Genomic DNA, 24,103 nt, shown 5'->3' with positions numbered 1-24,103 from the left:
CATCTCCATCTCTTTCTTGGGTTCGGTCTGGGTCCGGTGCGCCCCCCAGCGCGTCACTGCTCGCTCTCCCTCTCTCGGACTGGTCTTTGTCCGGGTCTCGCCCGCAGTCCCGCCGTCCCCGGCCCCCCGCCCTCCCGCCGGCGGCCGCGGCGGGGGCGGGGCTCGGCTCGGGGGGCGGGGCCGGGCGGGGCGGGGCGCGGCGCGGCGGGGTTGCTGCGCCGCGGGCTGGGGCGCGGGGCGGAGGCGGCCGGCGGGACCGACGCGGCCGGGGCTGGAGCGCGGACAGAGCGGAGGCCGCAGCGAGGGGCGGCGGGAGCGGGCCGGGGCCGAGCTGCATGGCGCCTGCGGCGTCCTCCTGAGCGACGCGGGCAGCGACGGGCGGCGCGCGGATCGGGCCGCGGCTCTTCCTCGCCATGGGGGACGTGCTGTCCACGCACCTGGACGACGCCCGGCGCCAGCACATCGCAGGTGAGTCCCGCACCGTGCAGCGCGCTGGGGGTCCCGCGGGGAGCCCCCGGGCCACGCCCCCAACCCGGTCGCCCGGCGGCGCGGGAGCCGGGTCTCGGGGGGAATCAGGCCCCGGGCGAGGCGGGAGTGGCTGGACACCAAGTCCCGCGTCCGAGCTTGTTGCCTCCACGTTTGGGCGCTCCTTCCTGCCCCCTTATGAGCTCGCCCTTCCCCCGCCCGAGGGAAGTCGAACCTCCCCCTCCTCCACTGGGGCCCCTTACGAGCCGGTCCCTTCGAATCCCCCCAGCACACTACCCTGATGGAGCTATGGCCCACTCGGCCAGCGTGTCCTGATATTTCTCCCTCGCTGTCCGGGTCCCCACCTCGTCCTGGCCCCAGCTCTAGTACACGTGGCTGAGGCTTCTAGGGACAGGCCCATCCATGCCTAGTCTGAGCCTGGGGAGTAGGGCTAGGGATAGATGGGGTGCACAGGAGGGGTAGGTCAGAACCCCTGCCTTTGACTCAGGCTCAAGCAGGGTGCTCCTGCTGGCAGGCGTGTCCAGGGGGCTGGTCAGGGCTGGAGCCCAGCCTCCTCAGCCCCCTCCTTGAGCTAACCCTGCTCCCAGCCTGTCACTGCACGGTGGCCACTTCTCAGAAGGGCGACTGACCCCAGGCTTCCCTGGGGAAGCCCCAAGATTGCGGCAGGGCCCGGGGTCCCTCCTCCCCCAACCCTGGAGAATGGAGAGGTGGGGTGAGAATCTCAGACTGCCTGGGAAACTTCAGTTTTGTGGTTCACCTCTCCCGCCCTGGGTGAGGCTGTCTGGGTGGAATCCCAGCATCTGTTTCCCAGCCGTGAGGTCTTAGAGAAGCCTCTTAATGGCCTGGCACCGCAGTTTTCTCCTCTCTGACACGGAGTGAATAATTTCTTATTAATGGATTGTTGAGAGACTCAAGTGACCCACTTCAGGTAGCTTGCTTAGCACAGGGCCTGGCGCAGAGGAGACACCAATGCATGGGGTGCTGGTCCATGGGGTGGGTGCAGCCCGTAGAAGGAGTTATCTGTTCCTCTTGTCGAATTTGCCACTCCCTGTCCAGTGAACCCAGAGCACCGTGTTCACCTACATTTATCTTGGTGTGTCCTGCAGTCCTGTAGAGTTTCAGCAGCTGTGTTCTGCCTGCCTGTACCCCTTGAGAAGAGGGACCTGGTGTCCCTTAACTCTGTGTCTCCAGGTCCCCACGGGTGAACACAAAGGGAAGGGTTGTCCAGTGACTGTGGTACTGGGCCTGCTGCCCGAGTTCCCCCTTTGGGCCAGGCCTGGGCCCCGGGCGCAGGGGTGAGGGTGAGGTAGAGATGAGTCAGACCCTCTCCAGCCTCACACCAGCAGGGGGTTAAGTCCTGGAAAAGCCTTCTTATAGGACCGGCCTGGACTCTGGGAGGAGGAAAGCCTGGGGCGGAGTCTTCCTGTCCCCTCCCTGTCCGTGGCAGCCTCCTGGGGCTCTGTAACAGTCCATCCATTCACGACCTCCTGTTGGGGCCCCTCACCCAGCCTGGGTGGGGTGTGCTACTCCTTCTTCAGTGGGGTTTTTTCCTTCCCCCACACCCAGCTCTTGCTCTCCCCCCTCTTCCTACCTCCTGGGCTGAGAACTGCCAGCACCCCCCCACCCACCCCCATTTTACAGGGGTGGAGACTGAAACCACAAAAGGTGAAGTGTCCTCTCCTGGACAGGGTTGGGTTTGTTTTGTGGATACCAGGCTGGGTGGAAGAGGGTTGTACCCACTCAGCCTGCTGGCCCCTCTTCCCTTCTCAACACTTCAGTGCTATTAATAACCCTCTTCAAATGCCTCAAATTCCTGGTCCAGGCTCACCTGGGGGAGCCTCTTAAGTCGGGGTTGGGAGGTTGGAAGCCGGGGAAAGCCTCTAGCCCCCTCCCAAGGAAGCCAGCCACCTTAGAAATTGCTTTTGGAGGGAATGAAAGCTAGCCTTTGCCACCTCCAGTGATCCATGCACCCTCCTCACCCCACCCAAGGAGCAGCGAGCACTTTCATGCCAGACAATTAAAATTCCAGAGCCCTCCCTACCTGGGGCCACCCCTTTGGAAACGTCAGCATTTAGAACATCCCTTCCCACAGTGCTCTGGGCTCCGAGGTCTGTTGGGGTTCTGTGGTTTGGCGGGCGGGTGGCTCCTGCAGCTTCGTGCCCACCCTGAGCAGGTGAGCACGTGAATGCCAGCCTACAAGTCCTGGCAGAGGTCAGGCACACTCCTGCCCACGGTGCCATTTTGCTGCCACGGTGCCTTTCATCCTGGGATTTCAAAGCCCCTGACAAGCAGGGGCTTGTTCTCACAGTAGCAGCCCCGTGGGGCTGGCGGCAGGATGATTCCCTCCTACTTTTCATGAGGGAGCTTGAGTGGAGGAAAGAGCCCTGACCTGGGAGCCGGGAGGCCTGGGTAACCTCAGGCAGTCAGTTACTCTCTCTGGGTCTCAGTGTCCCTACCTGTAAACTGAAGGCTGTAGGCTGCCTGATGGCTGTAGTCCCTTCTGGCGCTCAGAGTCTAAGGGTCCCAGATTTTCCCCGTGAATCTCCTCCAGATTTGGGCCAGCTCAGGCTTCCAATACTGACTCCACATTCTGGCAGCTGAGGTCAACTTGGGCTGGCATCCTACTCTCAATTTTTTAAATCTGTAGAATGGGAATAATAGTAGTTTCCTGCTGGGAATTTCCTGCAAGGATTTAATGAGATAATGCTGGTAAGAAACTCAGCCCAGTGCTTTGGGGCATAGCAAGTGCTCGGCAAACAGTTGCCATTATTATTGAGAATTGTCATTTATTTTTTATTTTTTATTTATATATTTTTTAAAGATTTTATTTATTTATTCGACAGAGATAGAGACAGCCAGCGAGAGAGGGAACACAAGCAGGGGGAGTGGGAGAGGAAGAAGCAGGCTCATAGCAGAAGAGCCTGATGTGGGGCTCGATCCCACAATGCCGGGACCACGCCCTGAGCCGAAGGCAGACGCTTAACCGCTGTGCCACCCAGGCGCCCCTGTCATTTATTTTTTAAAAAGATTTTATTTATTTATTTGACAGAGAGAGAGAAGCTGCTGCAGGGGGAGTGGCAGGCAGAGGGAGAGGGAGAAGCAGGCTGCCCACTGAGCAGGGAGCCTGATGTAGGACTCAGTCCCAGGACCCTGAGATCATGACCCGAGCCGAAGGCAGGTGCTTAACCCAGGTGCCTGAGAATTGTCATTCACTCTGTTACTGATTCTCTAGTAGGTGAGGAGAGTGGCCAGGTGTTTGGAGTTTGAAGGGGGCAATTGTCGCTGTGGTTTGGGTCCTGTTTCTCTGAGATTCGTCCTGTCCCTGGCATTACCAGTGGGTACTGGTTCCTTGGATGCAAGAATACACCAGGGTTTTTAGAAACCTTGAATTCTGCGTTCCTTGTGCCTTGGCAAATGTGTGAGATGGATGTAAGCTGTCTTGAGTGCGTGTGGGGGGCAGTGATGGCCCCCCCCGCCATGACTCGGAAGGAGCTAGGACATGGAGAGGTGGAGGATTTGGCCAACCCACACCTTCCATCTGGCCCAGAGGACAGGGCTGGGATGAGAGAGTGGAAGTGTGTGGGTGGTCCGTGTTGGTGCTATAGGAGGGGTTCTTTGCCACCAAAGCTAGGAGAGAATAGGTGAGGGCGGGAGCTTACTATTGCTCAAGGCGTGTAAGTAGGGGCTGGGTGCTGTGCCCTTGGCAGGAGTCCTGGCATTGCCTCGGGGGAGGGCCCTTCTGCCTCCAGGACAGCCATGAAGGACTCAGCCCCTCTGGAAATTCTGTTGGCCGGGATGAAATTATGGGAGCCGAGGGAACCGCGTGCATGCATAAACTCCCCGTAAGATTTATTACCCGAAAGGGCTGGTAAGGTAGTTGGCCAATACCTGTGCTCCTCCCTTCTGCCGGGCTCACCTTTCCCTTTGCTAATTCTTTTTTAAATAGCAGCTTTATTGAAACATAATTCACCTGCCAGACAATTCACCCACTTAAGTGTACAGTTCATTGGGTTTTGTGTGTGTGTGTGTGTGTGTGTGTGTGTGTGTTCACAGAATTGTGCAGTCATCGCTACAGTTGATTTTAGAATGCTTTCATCACCCCAGAAACGCTGTGCCCATTAGTGGTCACTCCCTTTGCCCCCCGCCGTCCCCCACCGTGGCAGCCACTGCTTGTGTTGGCGGGTCACACGGTAACGCACGCACGAGCCACGCGAGAGTGTAAGGTGAGAAAGTATCTTCTCCCTTCGCTCCCACCCCTCCGGAGAAACCGCTGGAGTTTGATGTGTCCCTGTGTCCAGACACGTCTCTGGGTACACACGCGTTTAGCTCTGGCTGTCAGAGTTCCAGTGATGTGTCTCTGTGGTTGGACTTTTTCTCACGTCATCTGTTGTGAACATCTTTCCGTGTCGGAGCGCGTGAGTTGGCCCCGTTCTTCTGCGGGTGGGTTTCCTTCCGTGCGTGGTGCCGTTTATTTCCCCATCCCCACCGTCAACGGACATTTACTTGGGTGGTTTCCAGTGTTTTGCGGGAATTCGTGGCGCTGCCCAAACCTCGCACGTGTCCCGGGCCGGATTCTGGCGTCAGAAAGGCCTCGAGGTGGAACTCAAGGATCACGTTTTCACGTACTGACACCTCGAGCCTCTGAAAAGCCTGGAAACATTTGAAACTCCCTCCTGTTGGTTCCGAGTGCCTCAGTGCGAAGTGTTATCACCCTTTTTGACAGGCGGATAGGAGAAAAAGGATATCTCGTTTCTTTATAGAGCAAACCGAATAATGCCTTTTTCCGGATTGCGTTTGCAAACCTATCTCTCCACATTGGGGAAGGGCTGCAGGTCCCCAGCGTGAAGGGAGGAAGGTGTCCCCTTTTGGCCCACCCTCCCCCCCAAGGTGCGTGGCTTCCTAGTTGCTGCCCCGAGCTTTACAGAGAGACCAGGCTGGCCGGAAACAGTGCCCAGCCCCGCTTGGGCCTCTGCCCCTTAGCCAAGGTCCGGGTCAGCCCCTGGGGGTGAAGTGTCTGGGGATTCTGCTTTGCTCTTGTGTCAGTCTAATATAACGCTCCTTTTGTTGGCGTTGACCTTGCTCTGCCCCTCTGTCCAGCCTCCACTCTGTTCCTTTCCCATCGCCCAGGCCTGAGCTCTGGCCTCACCCCTGCATCCTTCCCCCACACATGGCCACAGAGACCTTTCTAAGCCCAAACTGGGCCATGGTCCCCGCCTGAGGAATGAAGTTTAGAGAGGGGGCTGGGAATCACTCCCCACCGTCCTGCGAGCCCCAGGCCAGTTTTTAGCAGTATTTCTTCTCTGTGTTTATTGTTCTGCATGCCTGAGACCATGACTCAATTTTTGTCTTGCTCCTTTCACCAAACGATTTATAATAAACATCTCTCCCTGGTCTCTACAACCTCCCTGCAAGCATTCCCAGAGACTGTGTCGCGTTCCACCCGAGGCCATCGTACAGACATTTTCTTAGCCTTACCCCTAATGCTGGGTATTAACATATCCCACTGTGACTAGACACTTGGTTTTCAGGGGCAAACTGAGTCACTGTGTTTGTTTCCGTTCCTGCTCTGGTCAGCTTCCCTGCTGCAGACAGACTCATCCCCTTGACCTGCTGTCCCCCAGCCTCTTCCACCAATCCGGGCATTTTGAGGGAGGCTTCTTTCTGGGCGCCTGCAATCCCTCTGAGTGTCTTTCCGGGGGCAACGAGCCCCAAGGGGCTGTCTGTGAGCCAGGGACAGAGACTGATGACATTGGCCTTTGGGTGTGTGTGACCAGAGGAGTGTGGCTGCTTCCCCAGCCTACCGCCTGCAGGGACTCCACTGATAGGTCTTCTGCCCGAGGGCAGTGGCTGATAGAGTAGGGAGGGGCCCTATCAGGCTCTGAACCCTATCTGTCCGATTAGCCATCCTTTAACTGAGCACTTCCTGTGTGCCAGGCCTCCCTGGCCTGTATTATCTCACTGAATCCTTACCCGCAGTGCCGTATCCCAGCATTTAAAGGTAGGGCAGAGCAGGGCAGCAGCAGGCCCACACTCGGGAGCCCAAGGCCTTAGCTGTTAAAACCATCCTTCGCTGTGGGTTCCTGGTGCCTAGATTGGGCCTGAGGACAACGTGGAAAAGGCCCCAAAGAGAGGCAGGAGGTGGGGGCAGAGGGCCTGGGAGGGGAACAGAGCGGCATGTGTCAGAGGCTCCCGTGGGTTGCACAAATATATCCCTCCTGACATTACTCAGTCTGAGACTCAAGTCACTCTTTGACCAGTCCTGTTCTCCTCCACGTGGCCCCCTCCTCCTCCGCAGGCAAGGCTCATGACTCACTCACCGTGGGTCTCCTTGAGGCAGGCATCAGGCATCATCCTGCGGTTGCAGAAATTCCTGAGCCGGAGCCGCTTTTTCCTTTCCCCCTGCCCTTCCCCCATCCGCTTCCCTGCCGCAAGATGGAGGGTTTTTCTCTAGATCGTGCTGGGCAGAGTTTTAAGGAAAGAGGAAGGCAGATACCTAACTTTAAAACTCTGCAGGGTGGGACAGAGCCACGCCCCTCTCCCGGTAGAATCTTAGGGCCTGAGTCACAGAAGGGCTGCAATCTTCTGATCTCACAGATTTAAAACTGGAAGAACAGGAAGTGCCCACCTAGGGCCCCGGGCACCTGGTTCGCCCCCCCCCCCCCCCCGAACTGTCCAGGTTTAGGGATGCGCTCCCCATGGCCTACGGAAGTGAAGGGACCTGCCTGGTGACAGAGTGGATGGCGAGTTAGAGGAAGCAGGGAGTCGAGAGGTTTGGCGCAAGGCTCTGCAGTCAGACTGCTTGGGTTCGAGTCCCAGCTTTGCCACTGGAGGGACTGGTCGTTTGGGGCAAGTCAGTTACCCTTTCTGAGCCTCAGTGTCCTCTGTGAAAGAGAAGGACAGCACTGGCTTCTTAGGGCACGAGGTCAGGAGTGGCGATCTCTGGATGGTACAGCACACAGGGCCGGTGAGGGGGGCGAGGACAGCATGCTGTTCAGGAGTGTGGCACTTCACCAAGGGACATGTGTCAGGTTGGTCCTGTGGCCAGAGGCACCTGTACCCTGTGCCATGTGCCCCAGGAAGAAAAGGAAAAAGAGAAAGACAGATGGGGACACCCACCCCCTGCCTGGCCAGGTGTGTCTAGAACTAGGCCTGTGGGTCTCAAGCCTGGTTCTGCTAACCATTTGCTGTGTGACCCTGGACCAATGGCTGGGCCTCTCTGTGCCTTTTCTCCCCATCGGTGGCCCCAGTATCTACTCGTGGGAATTCTCTGCCACTGAAAATCTTTTCTTAGGGATCTCAAGGTAACTTCCAAAGGCAGGGCTGGGAGGGTTTTGATGTTAGAAGTTGAAGTGGAACGAAGTCCCCATTGTGTGCCTGTGAGACCCCACAGAGGTGTGATGAGCTCTGCCCCAGACACACTTGGGCGTTCTTTCTTCTGTTCTTTCGGTCAGTAGTTACTGAGCCCCTCCTCTGTGCCAGGCACCGTACTAGGCACCAGGGACACGCTGATGCTCGCGCCTCCGTGGCTCTTGCCCACGTGGCACTTTCTGGCTGCTTCTCTGCAGGGTGAGCGAGGAGTGTTCTCGGAAGGTTCTGTAGGAAGGTGACCTAGTGGGGAGGGGAGGGTTGAGGTGACGTGGGGGGAGCCAAAGGGCTGGCCTTGGAGGGGAGGGGACTTTGTCTGGAGGATCCTGGGGAGGCTTAGGAGGGTAGGTGAGAGGAGGAGAGCCCAGTGGGGAGGGATGGTCTGGACCAGTCTGATGGGTATGGGACATGTCAGGGGACAGTGTGTTGGGGGAGACAGAGCAAGCAGGCGTCTGTGATGGGGACATGTGAGGCTGGGGAGAGCCGGTGTCTGTTCTTGCCAGCCCCGTGCGGTGGGTGGATCCCGTAAGGGTTTCATTAAGGCTGCCGGTGGTCCTGCAGCCTCTACTCCCATTCCACCAATGACGGGAGCCTCACGTCCTTCCTAGGCAGCTCTGAGCATGAGAACCTTCTTCCTTTCCAAGGGCAGAGCGGGAAGAGGGCTGGGCCTGGATTCTAAGAACCTGGTTTTGAGATCCTGTCTCAACTACCCTGACATTTGGCAGCTGTCTTCCCCTCTCTGGGCCACAAGTTTCTTACCTGTGAAGTGGGCATAACGGTAGCCCAGACTTGCGAGGTGATGAGATATTGAGGAGATGATGTGGGTAGAGCTCTTTGCGTTTTAGAAAACCCTGGCTCTTGTTGCCGTTCATCCTTACTGTGCATATGGCCCATGATAGGACATTGGCCAGGGGTGTCCCTCCTCTCACTGCGATCCAAAGTGCAGGGCGTGGGCTCCAGTGGGTGACGGGGCGCCCAGCAGGGGCAGGGGAAGAATGAATTGTGGTCTGCAAAGTGTGAAGCCCGCTCTCCCACCCACAGATCTGTGGCCAAGCCAACTGTAGCAGCTGTCCAGTCCCCTCATGTCGAAGAGAGCTGTTTGTGGCCAGCCAAGTTTGTTAAGCCAGAATCTTCTAGAAGAGGCCTTTGGGCCGGAGACTGCTCACTCTCTTGTGCTCCACCCACCTTTAATCACTCTACCTGTCTGCAGCCATTTATGCGTGCAGACTGGGAGGCGAGAGCCTCAGGGCTGCCAGGTGACCTTTGGCAGCTCCTCTCCCTCTCTGGCCTTGCTTTGCCTATCTGTGTAATGGGTCACTAGGACAATCTGTGGTGCCCTTCTAGTTTCAACCTCTTGGAGCCTGCGGACCGTGGGCTGCATTGAAGGGGAAGGAGAAATATTTGTTGCATGATGCCATCTTGCTGTGGAAGGAAGCGCTCTCTGGAAGCTGTCTAATGCCCAACCCGAGCCTGGTGGTGGGGATGAAGCGTTGACATGAGCCCTGATCTCGTGGGACTCATGCCAGCCGCGAAGTTTCCATCAAGCTGGATGTGATGTGGTTTCTGTTACAAAGACAGAGGATCTTTATGTTTTCCAAAGTGCATGTTGGTTTAAACCACTTGGTCAGCCCAGCCTCCAGAGTAGCATGTCTGGCCTTGCCCGAGAGGCAGCTGGCTTCTGCCACCAAGAGCCCTGTGGCCTTGGGCAAGTTGTGCTCCTGCTTGGAGCCCGAGCTGTCAGTAAACTGGGAAAGCGAGCCCTGCTTCTGGGGTGGGAAGCTTCTGGGAGGCAGTTGTTCCTGGCCCAAGGAAGGTGCTAGGCGGATGCCAGTTCTGTTTTAGCTGAGTCTGGGGGGGAGCTGTCATTTGCCCTGGCCTGCCAGGGATTTCGGGGGTGATCTGGACATCCAGAGGGGGTGGGAGCTGACAATTGTACTTCTGTTTCACTTTTTGTTTTTGCGTTTTTGTTTATTTTTTGGAAGGGTTCCCTGGTGGGAGGGGGGCGGAGAGAAGAGAGAACAAGGCTTCAGCTTTGGGAGGCTGGGCCGTGCTGGGCTGGCTGGGAAGGTTGGTCTGGGGTTTGCTCGTGGTCTCCTCAGGCCGCAGCTCCCCCTTGCCCTGAATTTCGAGCTTGCTGATGGACAGGGTCTGCTTTTCTTTTTCTAGCCTAGACCCTTCTTCCTCTTAGCTGGGAGGGACCCTTTGCAATCATCTACCCCAACCCTCCTCTGTTTCATGATTGAGTAAAACCGGGGCCCAGAAGGAGCAGAGTGCATACCTCGGGTGTCGGAGGCTGCAGGGCTGGGATGGGAACGTGGGCCTCTGACCCCTGCGTAGAGTCTTCTCCATCCCTGTCCCCATGCACAGCCCCAGACTGGTCAGGGAAGGAGCGGTTGGCCTGGGTGGGGCTGGAAAGGTTATAATTTTGAAAACCGAGTAAACAAACAAGGCCGCCGTGAGAGAGAGGAGCCCTGTGCTGGCCTTACAGATAGGCCTGTGTCTGAGGAGACAGCCCAGGCCTGTCCCCATGCAGACAGTGAGGTGTTGTGGTATATTAAAAAAGGCAAAGCTACCCTCCCCTCATGCCCCCACTCCCATATTTAAGGCTGCTGGGAAACAGGGAGGGGGGCTGCTGCCCGGCCTGGCCAAGGACAGCCCTCCCGGCTCGGCTCAGCCATCATTCACGGCTTCTGGGTGACTTTGGGCAAGGGGGCTTCCTTCTGGGCCTCATCCCCCCCCCCCCCCCGTCCCTAACGTGCAACGACCCCCTCTCCTAAGGAGGCTGGCGAGGGTGGGGGAGGATTTGAGCTGGGTGGTTGAACCCAGGGAGCCCAACAGAAACTCTTCATTTCTTTGTGGCTGGAGGCGGGGCCCCCTCTCCGAGCAGAAGGGTTACTTTCTCAGTGACCTGAGAGTCAGCCTGCTTCTGGGGGACAAACCTCCAATCCAAGGCAGGCCGGAGCAGGCTGCTCAGCTCAGCTTTCCTGTTTTCCTGTTGAGATAGGGCAGAGTCCGAGAGGAGCTGCTTCTGGGCCTTGCCCCGCAGTCTGGGGCTGGGCTGCATGTCTGGCCTGGAGCCCCCCAGGGTGGGGCCCAGCAGACTTCCTGTGAGATTAGGGGCAGAGCCTCTTTGCTCTCCTTCCCTTTTCCTAAGTTCCCTGTGTAGCCTCGGAGAGTCCAGCTCTGTGCATGGGCGCTCAGTCTAGCCTCCGTTCTGAGCCTCCGTTTTCCCCATGGTGCAAGGAAGGGGTTGGATGAGAACCTCTGCGAGGCTCTCTGGGTCAGGTTCCAGCCTCTGAAAGGCCTTGCAGGACCCATAGGATCCCCCCCCGCCCCGCCCCAGCCAGGAACACCTTCTCTGGGCCCCACCCATGGCGGACTTGTTGGGGTCCCCCGTCCAGGCCCCTCCTCACGTGGTGGTGGTAGATACTCCTCTAGGGTATGAGTACCGTGAGGGCTCAGTCCCCGTGGGCTCCCCGACGTACACAGTATGGCCTCGCAGGTCAGAGCCTGCCCCGCCAGCCGCTAGCCAAATGCCCTTAGGACAGTTATTTGGATCTTTTATGCCTTAGAATCATTAGCTGTAAATTGGGAGGAATAATAATAAACTTCTCCGGTGAAATTACATTATGCGTGTTTATTAATTACATTTATGCAGCCTTTAACACAGTGCTGGGCACCGTAAATGCTCCACAGTCATGTACAATGAACATGTATTAATGCAAGTTGTTTTAATTCCCCAGCAGTGGCTGAATAAGAAATGTCATTACAAGGTTTATAGGTCTTGCCGCGGAGGGGCCCCGAAGCTGTTTGGGCAGAGCGTCCGGGTAGGTGGAGAGGGTGCCTTGGGGGGGTAGAGGGGAGGGGGCAGATGCGGGTGGGTTCAGAGCCCTGGTGGCTGGTGGACTTCCCCTCTGCCCATCTGGAAGGAGTGGTTTGGGTCTCACTGTGTCTGAGACCGCAGGCCGGGAGTGCGTGCGGCCGCACACGGCTTCCTTCCTCCAGGCGTGTATTCCTCTCTGTCTGACTCACGCCTTTGTGCCTGCCTGTTGTTCTTGTCCTTGAGCCCCCGGGGGTGAGGCCAGGAGAAGCAGGGGCCCAGGGATTCGCTGGCGGGCAGGTGGACCCTATCCCCGGTGCAGAGGAGGGGACACCTGGGTCCTGGTCCTGGCGCCCCTGTCGACTCACGGGGTGTCAGGCACCGAGCACGTGCATGGACCAATGGCTCCCTCTGTGCTTGGCACCCGAACCAGGTTTACCCCGGCCCTGGCCCGTGGAGAGCTCCAGGCTAAGCAGGAGAGACGCCTCTAGCCAATGGTTACCGGTCACTCATTAGTTAATTATCAGAGGGCAAAGCGTGACCAGATGCCCACCCTCCTGGGGAGCTCGCAGGCGTGCTGGCCCGTGAGGACTGCGGTCCTATCCGCTCTGCGGTGCCTCCCATCTGCCCTCTGGCCACAGATGAGGAAGCAGGCTCCTGGTGACCAAGGGACCCGCCCAGGCCCCTTCCCTTCTTGGTGCCTCAGTTCCTCGTGGGGAAAATGGGCCCGTCGGGGAGGGGTGCTGCTGCTGGCTGTCCCCTGGGTTTTAGGCTGACCAACACCAGCCTCAGGGACTGCGCAGCCTGTGTCCCTGCGCAGAAACAGGAGGTGCGGAGGCCACTGGGACTAAGGCACTGGGTCCTGTAAAGGCTGTGTGGGAAAGGGCTGCCCAAGGAGGGCGGTCCTCCTCTGTTCCCAGCACCGGCAGGGGCAACGGCAGAAACGTGGCCCCAAGGCCCTGGGGAACCCTGGCCTGCCATTCCACACCAGGTGCGCGAGGCACATGCCACACCAGGAATTTACCTGAATGTAGCTAAAAGGTTAGATTATGTTACAACATCAGTTACAACAGGGAAAAAAAAAAGAAGGGAGGGAAACAGTGTCTATCAGTAGCTGATGTTCAGTGGTACAGTGAGAAGCCACGAACTGGCCGGACTTCAGAAAGAGGATTCTCCCTCTGCTCCTAGGGGTGGCAATAGCAACAGACGTTCGCTGGGCACTTTCCGCGCCCAGCCTGGGAGGCACCTGTGCCCGTGCATGGATGAGCGGGGGGTGGTTCAAGCCAGAGATGGTGGATTGAGTCCCCAAATGGAGTCCCTTTCTGTGCCCGGCCGTGAAGCTAGGTGAGGGTGGGGCCGGTGAAGTGGTGAGGGGTCAGTGGGTTCTCGTCCAACTGGAAGAGTCTGCCCCCCACCTGTCCCCCAGCCCATAGGTGTCCTCACTCAGCGTTTCGCCAGAATGCTGCTCCCGGCCCCCCCAGTGATGAGTGTGGCATGCTGGCCGCTTGGTACGGGATATGGGCTGCTGGAGGTGTGTGAGGCACACCGGGCTTGAGGACCCCTTTCAGCAGTGCGCAGGGCTTCCCTCTGGCTGTCTTTCTCAGGACCTCAGTGCTCTGTGCCTCAGTCTCCCCAGCTGTATAGTAATGGTGGCTGTGACTGCCATACTGTGAGCTTTACGATGCCGTGCCTGGTGCCTGGCACATGGTGTACTCAGAAGAGGTTTCTGCCCTCGGGGTCCAGTGCCCCCAACAAAGGAGGCTTGGCCTTTCAACTCTGAGCTTTCTCAGAGCTCCCCTCTCTTCTTGTTGATGTTGTTATATAAGCAGTTTCTGACGATCAAAGAAAAATTAGAAAATAAATGGGAAGAAAAATGAAAATCGCCAATAATCCTAACCACCCAGAAATAATGATTTTCAGGTGTTTCCTGATGCATAATCCACAGTGGGTTGTGCGCATCTGCATACGTGCCGTCTCCCTGCAGCAAGTCAAATGCTTCCAGAATATTCCATCATGCCCCAATAGTCTGCTTTTTAAAATTTATTTATTTATTTATTTATTTATCTATCTATCTATTTATTTATTAATTTATGAGAGAGAGAGAGAGAGGGCACGTGAGTGGGGGGAGGAGCAGAGGGAGAGGGACAAGCAGACTGCACTGAGCACAGAGCCCAACACGGGGCGCAATCTCAGAATCCTGAGATCACGACCTGAGCTGAAACCAAGAGTCAGATGCTCAACCGACTGAGCCACCCAGGTGCTCCCCCCAGTACTCTGCATTTTTACTTGCTCAGCCAAACTCCTTTTGCTGGGCATTCAGGTTGTTTCTATTTTTCATGGTTGTCAACAGGACTTTGTTGGATAGCCTTAAATCATTTCTGTGGGATTAATCTGTCCATTCCACCATTGTTTGAGAGCCTGCTCAGAGCCAGGCCACGTATGGGACTGTGGGTGCCGGATGGGGGGGCAGCCATGGTCCTTACCCCTTCCTGGTCCCTTTCTGGGAGGACAGACCCAACATGAGTTGGGTTCCTTAGCTGGGTGGGGTTCGAGGTGTCTTGGAGCTGGGGAAGCAGCAGTAACCCAGACTCGAGAGGCAGGGCAGGCTTGTTAGAGAAGGGGATGTCTAGGTGGGGCTGAAACGGTGCAGGAGGAGGAGGAGAGGGTCACTGCAAAGGCCCAAAGCTGAGAGAGTGTAGGTATTTGGGGGAAGCAGAATTCCCCAGAAACTGGTGGTTTTGCTCTGGTTCTTGCTGCCCCTAGGAGTAGCTCCCTCAGGCACAATACCTCAGTGATTATCATGCAAAGTGCCGGCACCTCTGTTCCTCCCTGGGGCTGGGATCTTCTAACTGGGGACACAGAAGCAGGGTCACGTGCCTTCCCCAGGTAAGAGTCCCCAGACCCAGGCCTCCTGTCCGTCTGCGTCTGCGGGTGTCCCTCCAGCCTGCCAGCCCAGAGCCGGCAGAGGCGGCTCAAGGGCGGGGCCTCCTCAGCTCCAGTTTCTCCAGACCCTCTGCAGGTGCTGTATCGTTTGACAGAATCTGCTGGAAAAGGAAACTGAGGATCCGAGCTTAGAGCTTAGGTGACGGGGCTCGGTTTGTGTGACAGGGGTGGTGACCTCTTCTGCTGCTGATACGTGACCTTGAGCTGGCCTGACCAGCACCTGACCCGGCCCCAACTGCACTGGAAGCCTCCAACTGCAATGGGAGGGGCCCTGGCTAACACTGCCCCTGGGGCTGGGAAGGGTCTGTCCCCAGGCCTGAGCTGGCCTTTCGGAAAACCCTGTTCTCTTCCTGTGTCTTAAGATGCCTCGGGGACCCAAGTGAGGCCCTCTGGTGTAATCTCACAGTCAGGGACAAATAATTTTGGTGCTGGGCGTACATCACTAACGGGATAGACAGGGTCCCTGACCCTGTGGGGGAAATGGACACTCAGCAGTTAATTATTAAATGGACGTTGTGTTGATGGTTAACGGGAGTTCTGACCTGAATTGGGGAGTGACTGTGAGGGACAGTGCTTCTGGTACCCCAGCCCGACGGGTGGAACTTGGATCAGTCTGATCGAGCTGGAACGGTGAGCCCGCGGGTGTAGTCCTGGGTCGGGAGGGAACACTTTCTTCAGTCACAGTCGGAGGGAGTTAGGGTCTTGAGGGTCCTGTGCAGAGGAGTCCAGCTTCTTCACTAGGTAGCCAAGACGGAGAGCCAGGAAGGGTGAGGGACTTGCCCAAGGTCAGGTGGCAGGCAGGGGCCCAGCCTCGGGGCTGCCACTCTTAACCCTGAATCATTGCCTGGAGCCTGTGCTTGGAGCCTGTTTGTCACCTCCAAGAAAGACAGTCTGTCCCCACCTCCCTTAAGGGATCCCCAGGGAAAGTAGACATAGAACTTGGACCTCATGGCTGAGAGCAGAGTTTCCCATGAAGCACAGATGGGGGTCACACAGGCACCTGGAATGAGGAATGTGAGGCTGGCAAGGCCTCCCAGGGGATTTGTCTTCATACCTTCCCTTCTGGAGCCGGAGGAGACCTGCAGCTGGTGACCCAAGGGTGGGGCAGGTCCTTCCTCCTCTGCGGGCTCAGGCCACAGGAGTCTTGTTATTTGAATAAGCTTTCCATCTTCTATCTGCATAAAGCCACTCCATGCGGAGGGTCCCTGGCATTCCAGCCCAGGATTGGGTTTCCTTCTGGCCCAGCAGCAAGCACATGAGTGAATTTTCATATTGGCTCATCTTCCTCCTTCCCCCACCCTTGTCTCCCTTTGTCTCTCCTTCCCTGGCTTGGAGAAGGCAGGCGCTCTCCCCCTGCCCCACCTCACTTGCTGTCGGGTCGGGGAAGCAGCCCGGGGTATATGCGCATGCGTGCTTCTGTGGGAGAAGGATGGATGGGCCGGGGGTGTTCTGGGTCCCGAGGCAGCTTGGGAAGGGCCTGACTTGGACTTGGTGAGAAGCATGTTGGCATCTGATGGGCACTGGCCCTTTTCCGGTAGGGCTGGGTCACAGTAACTGGCACTTCCTAGTGATTGGCTCTTATTGGAACGGCAGCTGGTATTTATCAGGTTCTTACCAACAGTCAGGCAGAGTGCCAGACGCTTCTCATGCATTGTCTTATTTCGTTCCCACAGCTCCTCTTTGAGGTGTGTATTATTTTTCTCCCGGTTTTATTGATAAAGAAACTGAGGCTTGGGAAGTGACAGTCAGTAGCAGATCCGGTCTGTCTGGTCCCAAAGTTTGTGTTTTTATGGCTCACCTTCCTCCTGTGACAGAATCTTCTCTACAGTCTCCTTGTGGCCATCCAGCCTCTGCTTGCACAACTTCAGTGACAGGGATCTCCCTCTCCCTTGGGGTTACCTCTCCCACAGGGGGCATCTGAGATACAAAGCCCTCTCCGGAGTTCTGTCTGTCTTTGGTTGGTCACTTGAGAACAGGTTCTCGTTGGGCTGGGACGTGGCTATGGCTGGGTTTCCCCAGCATCTGTTTTCCCAGGGAATTATCCGGCTCTTTTGTTTGGGGAGAAGAGCTAAGTCCTCCTTCCTTTCTCTGAGCAGCCCCTACCTGGGACTCGGCCCTTTACATGCCCTTCATCACATACTGAGCAAGCCTGAGCAAACTTGATGTTGAAACCCTAGAGGTATTTTCATTAGTATTGATCTGGACGTCTTAGTCAGTGCAATAAGACAAGAAAAAAAAAAGAGAGAGAGAGATAAATGCAAGATACCAAGAGAAGAAGACACACATGGTCCTGCCTGTGTGGAGTTCAAAGCACTTTTCCATCTAGCTTCTTTCTTAGCTTAAAAAAAATTTTTTTTCATTTTAAGTAATCTCTGCACCTAATGTGGGCCTCAAACTCACGACCCTGAGATCAAGAGTCACATGCTCTTCTGACTGAGCCAGCCAGGCTCCAGCTTCTCCCTTAGCTTTGTCCACCTTGTGAGGCTACCTGTGGGAAGTGGAGGCTCAGACAAGGAATTCACCCACCTGCGTGCCACGGAGTGGAGGGGCTGTGGTTGGCTGAGGTTTAGTGGTGTGTGGTTTGTTGGGTTCTTGCTTTCAGAATCTTCATTGATGTTTCTGTCTCCACTTCCCATTTCTGATTGGTTAACCTCTGAGGGATCAGGGCCCAGAAAGATTGGACCCCAAATATGTCACCTTTCCACCCCCTGAGTGGCCCCCTGAGGGACCGAGTAGCTGTTCCATTTCCCCTTTGCTGGCCCCCATTTCATGGCACGGAACACATTACAGAACACTGCCATATGCACAGGTGGACACACCATGGGACCCGTGAGCTTGTGAAAGACCCCACTACGCACCTGAACACATTTCCTGGCCATCAGCACTCGGGCAGATGGAACTTCTTTCCATCTGCAGGCATCGTTGTTGATAATACAGGACCCCATTTGGTCAGGCTCTAGATTTCCTTTCTTTGAATCCATATGACAACCTGGCCAGGTGGGTACTGCTGGTCTTCCCAATTTACAGCTGAGGAAAGTACTACTATTGATACTCAGAGTATTAGTCACATGCCCAAAGTCCTACTGCTGATGAGCGGTGGGGTTAGTATTTGAATTGAGATCTGATTCTGGAACCCTGACACCACAGTGTTCTGTGAAAGTACTCTTGACATAGTAGGTATTCCTAAATATCTGTGGATGGATTAATGCTTTCTCGAATATCTGAATTTGTGCATTTTCTGTGTCTTCTGCTCAGCACACTCTCCCCACTTGGCCCTCCTCCTGCACCTAGTTAGCCCTTCTTCATGGCTCTGGTGCTCCACTTCCTTCTGGAAGTCTTCCCCGACCCCACCGGCTGGGTTAGCTGCCCCTCCTCTGGGTTTCTGTAACTTCTCCTGCTGTTCCCAGTTGGAGGCTTACCGAGCTCATTGTAGGTTTTGTTGACAGTCTGTCCCCCTCATTAGGTAGCCAGGAGTTTGTCTAGTTCCCTCCTGCATGCCCTCTGCCCCGCGGTTGATGAATTCGGGCAACATGAAATGTGTCTTGGCTGGCACAGGATGGCCCCTGAGATCCTCACCTGACTTTGGCTCTGCCCCCAGCAGTCATTTCGGATGGCCCTGAGCTGACTGATGGGAGGACCTGAATTTCAGGCCTGGGCCCTGTCCTCCGCTCCTGCCTCTTGGTGGCTGATGGGGACGTGGTGGCTGATGGGGACGGGCTGGCTGGTGATGCTGGCGCCCGGCTGGTCACGGAGGAGGGGCTCCGTCAGGAAGGTCTCTGCCTGGGCATATTAAGGTCGAACTCCAGTCTGGGCACTGAGAGGAAAGTCAGCGGTGGGTTCTCACGCAGGTCGGGGACGGGGTTCCAGGCCTGTGGTGGGCACGTCCCAAGGCGAGCGCCCCGTGTCCTCAATCCAGCCTCGGTGCTCTGCGTGTGGGGCTGAGAGCAGGCACGTGTTGAGGAACACCTGGGGTGTGATGGTGCGGGTGCTGCCCGGCGGCCTGGGGGTGGATTGGACAGGTGGTCGGGCCCCGGGTTCGAGCGCTCCGGGGGTGTGGCGGGGTGAAGAGAAGGGAATGGAGGTGAAGGGTGTTGCTGGGAAGGCCGCAGGAATGGGTGAGTAGGTGCGAGGGGGCTGGGGTTTCGTGCTCACAAAATCGCTGTCCTAGATCTTTGCGCATCCCGACGACGACAGCGGGGGCAGAGAGAGCAGCCGGGTGTCCCCAGCGCAGGGAGGAGAGTACCGAGGCCCAGAGGCGAGGCTGTTGGAGCAGAGCGGGGATTTGTTCTGCGTCTGTCTGGTTCCCAAGCCAGGGCTCTCAGGGCAGGAGGCTGGGGGACTTGTACAGGGCCGTGCACAGTGGGCGGTGGGTGATCTTGGAGCTGGGTGGGGGTCCTCCAGGCTGCCTTTGACCCTCCCTTTGATCCTTTTGTCCTGTTCTGTTGGCCTGGGGTCATGGTGCAGAAGCCCAGCCTGAGGCTTGCTTGCCTGAGTGGAGGTGATGCGCTCCCTGGCAGGCATAGCGCCGGGCCCTGCGGTGGGCCCAGGGGAGGTGTGGTGGGTATGCCTGGTCCTGCCCTGACTGGAGCGGGGTGGGGGGGCTTGGCCTCCCTTCTCCACCCTCCGCAGCTTAGCCCTGTGCTCTTGGGTTCTGGGCTCCCGGAACAAGCTGCCAACTGTAGGCTGTGGGCACGGGTGCTGCCAGGCAGGGAGGGAGGGCCTGGAGGGGATGAGAGGGCTTTTGTTTCCCTGTTTGTGTCAAGATGGGAATCGACTTCCTCCCACCCAGCTGCCCCGAGGTATAAAGGAAAGGGCAGTCCCCGGTGGGCGGGTCTTCAGCCTGCCTTTTTTTCTTTCTGGCATTTCCCTGGGGCTCCACTTCAGCCACCTGCCTCCTTAGGCCCTCCTGCCTCAAAGCAGGCTCTTCCCCGGCAGACCTGGGTCACTGAGCCTTGGTTAAATATTTGCCAACTGAGAAGAGCTTTAAAGGCAGCTCGGTGAGAAATCCCACCGCCTTCCCCCAAAGCTACCTTTGCGATGGGGGGCTCCCCAGCCAGCCTCTGCCCTCCTCAGCCTCTTTCCTGGGCCCACGGTGGCCGTTTGGGCACCTGAAGCTGGATGGCGTTCCCTCCGGGGGTGGCCTTCCCCACTCAGCACTTGTTTGCCGGGCACCCCCCAGGCCAGGCATGAGCTGGGGCCAGGGAGACGGCGGGAGCGAGGTCTCTGTCTGGGGAGCCGGGTGGAAGGAGCCTTTCACAGCTGCAGTTGTGAGGAGAAGTGGGGGCTGTGGGTGGAGGCTGCGGGTGCTGGGCCTGTCGGGGGTTCCTAGGAGGTGACGTTGGAGCCTGGGGAGGAGGAAGAGGAGATGGCCAGGCAGAGGGGGAGCTCTGAGAGAGCATTCCAGGCTGGAGACCCCAAGACCAGAGCCAGTTTTCTGGGCACTAAATTCCCCCGACTTCTTTCTCTTCACCCTGCTCTCACGAGGAGCTGGGCCACAGACAGGACTGTGGGACCTCGAGTTGCTCCTTCCCCATTCCCCCAGCCTCAGTTTCCCCATCTGGCCAATGAAGAGCTTGGACTTCATCTCAGAGCACCCTCCCCAGGTGCACCTGTTGTCAGCATACGTCACTGGCCATTAATAAGGGGACACTCCAGGGCAGAGGTTCTGCTGGTGCCAAAGGTTAAGATCACAGCGGGATACCTTTATACTGCTCACCCTGCCCTTTGACTATTTGCACCAAAGCGGCATCTCCTGAGGACCCCTCATCGCCAGCGACGTGTGTGTGTGTGTGTGTGTGTGTGTGTGTGTGTGTGTGTAAAACTACCATATTATGCCCATTTTACAGATGAAGACACTGAGGCCCAGGGAGGCTGTTCTGAGCTCAGGGTTTGCTTCTTGCTTCAAGCTTGGCCCCAGAACACACTGCCTCTGTGAGAAATCCACTCTTCTCTCCCAAAGCCAGTGCTGCACTGGGTGCTGGGGATGTAGAAGGGAACAAGGTGCCACGTGTGGGTGGGGCAGCTGCCAGGCGGGCAGGGAACATCCTGGCAGAGAGACTACACATGTTCCCGAGCTCTTTCTCTGTTTCTGCACACACCTATCTAGGTGTCGGGATAGAGCAGCGGGCATGGTCTTACCTGTGTGACGCAGGCCAAGTCACTGCACCTCTCTGAGGCTCATCTATAAAATGGGTTTGAGAATAAATCTGGGTGGGCGCCTGGGTGGCTCAGTGGTTAAGCGTCTGCCTTCAGCTCAGGTCATGATCCCAGGGCCCAGGGATCGAGCCGCGCAGCAGGCTCCCTGCTCAGTGGGGTGTCTGAAGAATAAATCTGGGTGAGGGTTAAGTGAAATAATGTTGATGATAATTGTTAACATATATGGCAGCTGCCTCTGTGCCTGGCAGGGGGCCAAGTGCTACAGGCATTAGCTGGGGGGCCCCAATTATTATTATAATTATGTGCCAATGGGCAACACAGGAGATATTTGAGTGGGGCCTTGAAGGCGGGCTAAGACTTTGAACTATGGCATCGAGGGGGAAGGGGCTCCTGCTGGGGGACACAGTGCAGGTGAAAGCATGGAGGTGGGGGACTGAGGTAAGTAGGAAACGGCCAGGGTGGGCCCGGGGGAAGGAAGTGGGGCTCAGAACCTGGCGGCTCCTGGATCCGATTCAGTGTAGCGTCTGCAGGCTGCGGTGTGCCAGGCCCCGTAACAGGTGCCCAGAGCGTGGTGATGGGTGAGCCCCCCGGTCTCCTGGGGTGTTGGAGGCCAGCGAGAGCCTCCCCGAAGCACTTGGCGTGACTGTCCAGTATGTTTCCACGGCACTGGGAGCCTGGGTTCAAGCCTCAGCTTGGATGCAGTCTCCTCCACCTGACAGCTGGCTGACCTTGGACAAGTCACTGGGCCTCCCAGCTTCTTGTTCCTCGTTGGGGGCGACACCATACGCAGCTCCTGGGGCTGCCGCCAGAGCTCAAGGTCAAGTGCGGTAAAGCCCCTGCAGAGTAAGCCTGGTGTCAGCAGCCAGCCTTGTGCCTTCCCGGCTGTGTGACGCCAGGGAGCCTGCTTCACTGCCCCGCACGGTCCCTCCTCTGTCCACTGGGGTAACAGCAGACCCTCCCCTCCGGGCCCCACGTGGAGTCCCTTGCAAGGAGCTGGCACACCATCAGGTGACTGTCACGATTGGGCCTTGGCATGCTGCGGGCTGCTGTATTTATGGGGACATGTTTTTCCTTCTTAATAGCTGGCCCCAGGGAAGGGGTGACCAGCAGAGGGTCCCTTGAGGGCACCTGAGGCCGGCGGAGAGGGAACCTCGTGGGTGGCAGTCACCTTCCTGAGCAAGAAGGACGGCTTTGTGCATATCCTCTCATTCCTGGGACCTGGCCCTAGCCCCTGGGCTGGGCATAAGCCTCCCTTTCTGTGGTGAGGGATCTCTGGGGTGTGTGTGGGGAGCTTTATTGCTCAACGAGGGTGGCTCTGTGCCGGGGGGCGGCTCTGACTCTAGATCGCTGCCTCTGGCTTCTGGCTCTGAGCTTCCTGCTGCATGCTGGGCCCTGTCCCAGATGTGGTGGGTACTGCCAGGGGGAGTCTGATGGGGAATGGGCCTTTACCCACTGTGGGATCAATGGGGGGCTATGGAAGTAAGTGGGGGGGGGCCCTTACTGAGTTGGGGGCATCCTAGGGGCAGGGGCACTGGGGGGCTGAGAAATGGGCTTAGAGAAGGAGGAAGCAGTGTTCCTGACCTGGAGAGCAGCCTGCACAGGACCCTGTGGCAAGGAAGAGCGTGCAGGAGTTCAGTCTTTGTCCCAAAGGCAGTGGGAGCCATGGAAGGTTGTTGAGCAGAGAAGGTTCAGGGATATCCCTGTGGCTCCTGCATGCACAGGATCCAAAAGAGCCAGGAGTGGGTAGAAATTTGGAGGAGGGGGCAGGCATGGGATGGGAATGACTTGGCCGGGGGGCAGTGACTAGTGGCAGAGTCAGGGCTCAGCTGTACTGCTCAGCTGTACTGGCCTCTTGACTGGCCCCTAGTCAGCTAGGAAGTTCACCTTACCCTGAGGGCCTTGCCCTGGGTAGTAGGGCCTGGCTGGGGTGGGAATCCGGGCCCAGAGTGGAGTCCCCGGGGCCTGCCGCTGCTGTACTGGTGCCCTGAGCAAACTCCTTCTCTGAGGGTTATTTGTGGGGTGACCTTGAGTCAGTCCCTTGCCTTCTCTGACTGCTGTCTCCCTTCTGAACAAGGACTGGCTGGTGGGGGGGGGGGGGCACTTAGCTGATTTAACCCCCTCTCGGCTGTGGCTCTGCAGGGTTCCGGCTCCTGGTTCAGGCTCTTCTCATGGGCGGAGGGACCGGATGAGCCGGGAACAGGTCTGGCACGTTGCCCTCAACTGGGGCCAAAGCAGGGATGGGCCCAGTGTGAAGCCCCCGTGGTTGGCACGAGGCTGATACGATCTTGGCTGTAGAGTGCCCTCTTCGTCCCGGGGCCCTGCGGTCCGTGTGGAGGGGGTCCTGGGCCTGGGCTCAGATCCCGCATCTGCTGCTCCCCAGCTGGAGGACTTGGCAGGGATCCCGGCTCTCCTCGCCTGAAACGTTCCACCGGTCCGGACACCACCTGCCCCAGGGCCGAGTCACAGATGAGGGGAATGATCTCTGCGTGATGGGTGCTGGGCTTTGGCAGGACTGCAAGAAAGTGTTCGAGGATCTGTGGGGCGCCCCTGTGCTCCTTTCTCTCATCCTCAGCTCCACAAGCCCCTTCTCCTGCATGAGCCTCAGTTTTGCCATCTGCACAGTGGGCCAAGCCCCCCAGCCCCCCAGAGTCCGCGGGGGACTGCAGGCCACCCTGGGGCCTCCCACAGTCTTGCCCAGCCCCCGCTTTCTGAGTGTAGGAAGCAGCGTGACCCTTTATGTTGTCAGTTTGGAAAATCAGAGATTAACGTTCTTCCGGTTGCCTTGGCTTCTGTTGGTGCTGCTCCTGGGGCTGGGCTGGGCCCGGGGTTGCTCGGCTGGGCCAGGGGTGTTTCAAGGGCCTCTCCTTGAATTACAGGGACCTCGGACAAGGGGCACTTTATGGGAAACCCCGTTGGCAGCATGCCTCCTCTTTGCCAGAGTGAAGGCTTCATGCCCGTTAGCTCATTCATCTTGATCTTATAACCTGAGCAGGCAGATACCGTTGTGCCATTTTGCAGAGGGGGAAACAGAGGCTCAGAGAGAAGCACCTTGGCCAAGGCCACACAACTCGTAGATGGCAGAGTCAGGACTTGAACCCAGAGCCCGTGTGCCCAGTAGAGATGGTACCTTGTACCCAGGTAGCGTTGATGCCAAGTCCTGCCCCTGCCCCCCCCGACTTCACTTCCAGTCCTTCCGTCCAGCCTGGGGGGCCTGTGGTCAGCTCCGACTCAGATCTGACTCAACAGCAGCTCAGAGGAGATGCTGAGGCCAGCATCCTGGTCAGCTCCTGGGGCCAGGGCAACACTGATTAGATCATCATAGAGATTGTAGAT

At 57.5% G+C, this 24,103-nt stretch overlaps 1 protein-coding gene across 1 annotated transcript in view; it reads left to right on the top strand.

The window, feature by feature from the left end:
• The first annotated feature begins 248 nt into the window (after positions 1–248).
• Positions 249–24,103, top strand: part of NIBAN2 (niban apoptosis regulator 2) — a 49,860-nt gene continuing 26,005 nt past the window's right edge. Inside the window, exon 1 of the mRNA XM_026514007.4 lies at positions 249–468. Coding sequence (XP_026369792.2) covers positions 414–468 — 55 coding nt within the window. The 5' untranslated portion in view covers positions 249–413. The remainder of the gene's footprint in view (positions 469–24,103) is intronic.

Source organism: Ursus arctos, unplaced genomic scaffold, assembly GCF_023065955.2.
Source record: "Ursus arctos isolate Adak ecotype North America unplaced genomic scaffold, UrsArc2.0 scaffold_18, whole genome shotgun sequence".
NCBI lineage: Eukaryota > Metazoa > Chordata > Mammalia > Carnivora > Ursidae > Ursus > Ursus arctos.
The sequence above is the reverse complement of the archived record's forward strand: the minus strand, read 5'-3'. Positions and strand labels throughout refer to the sequence as shown.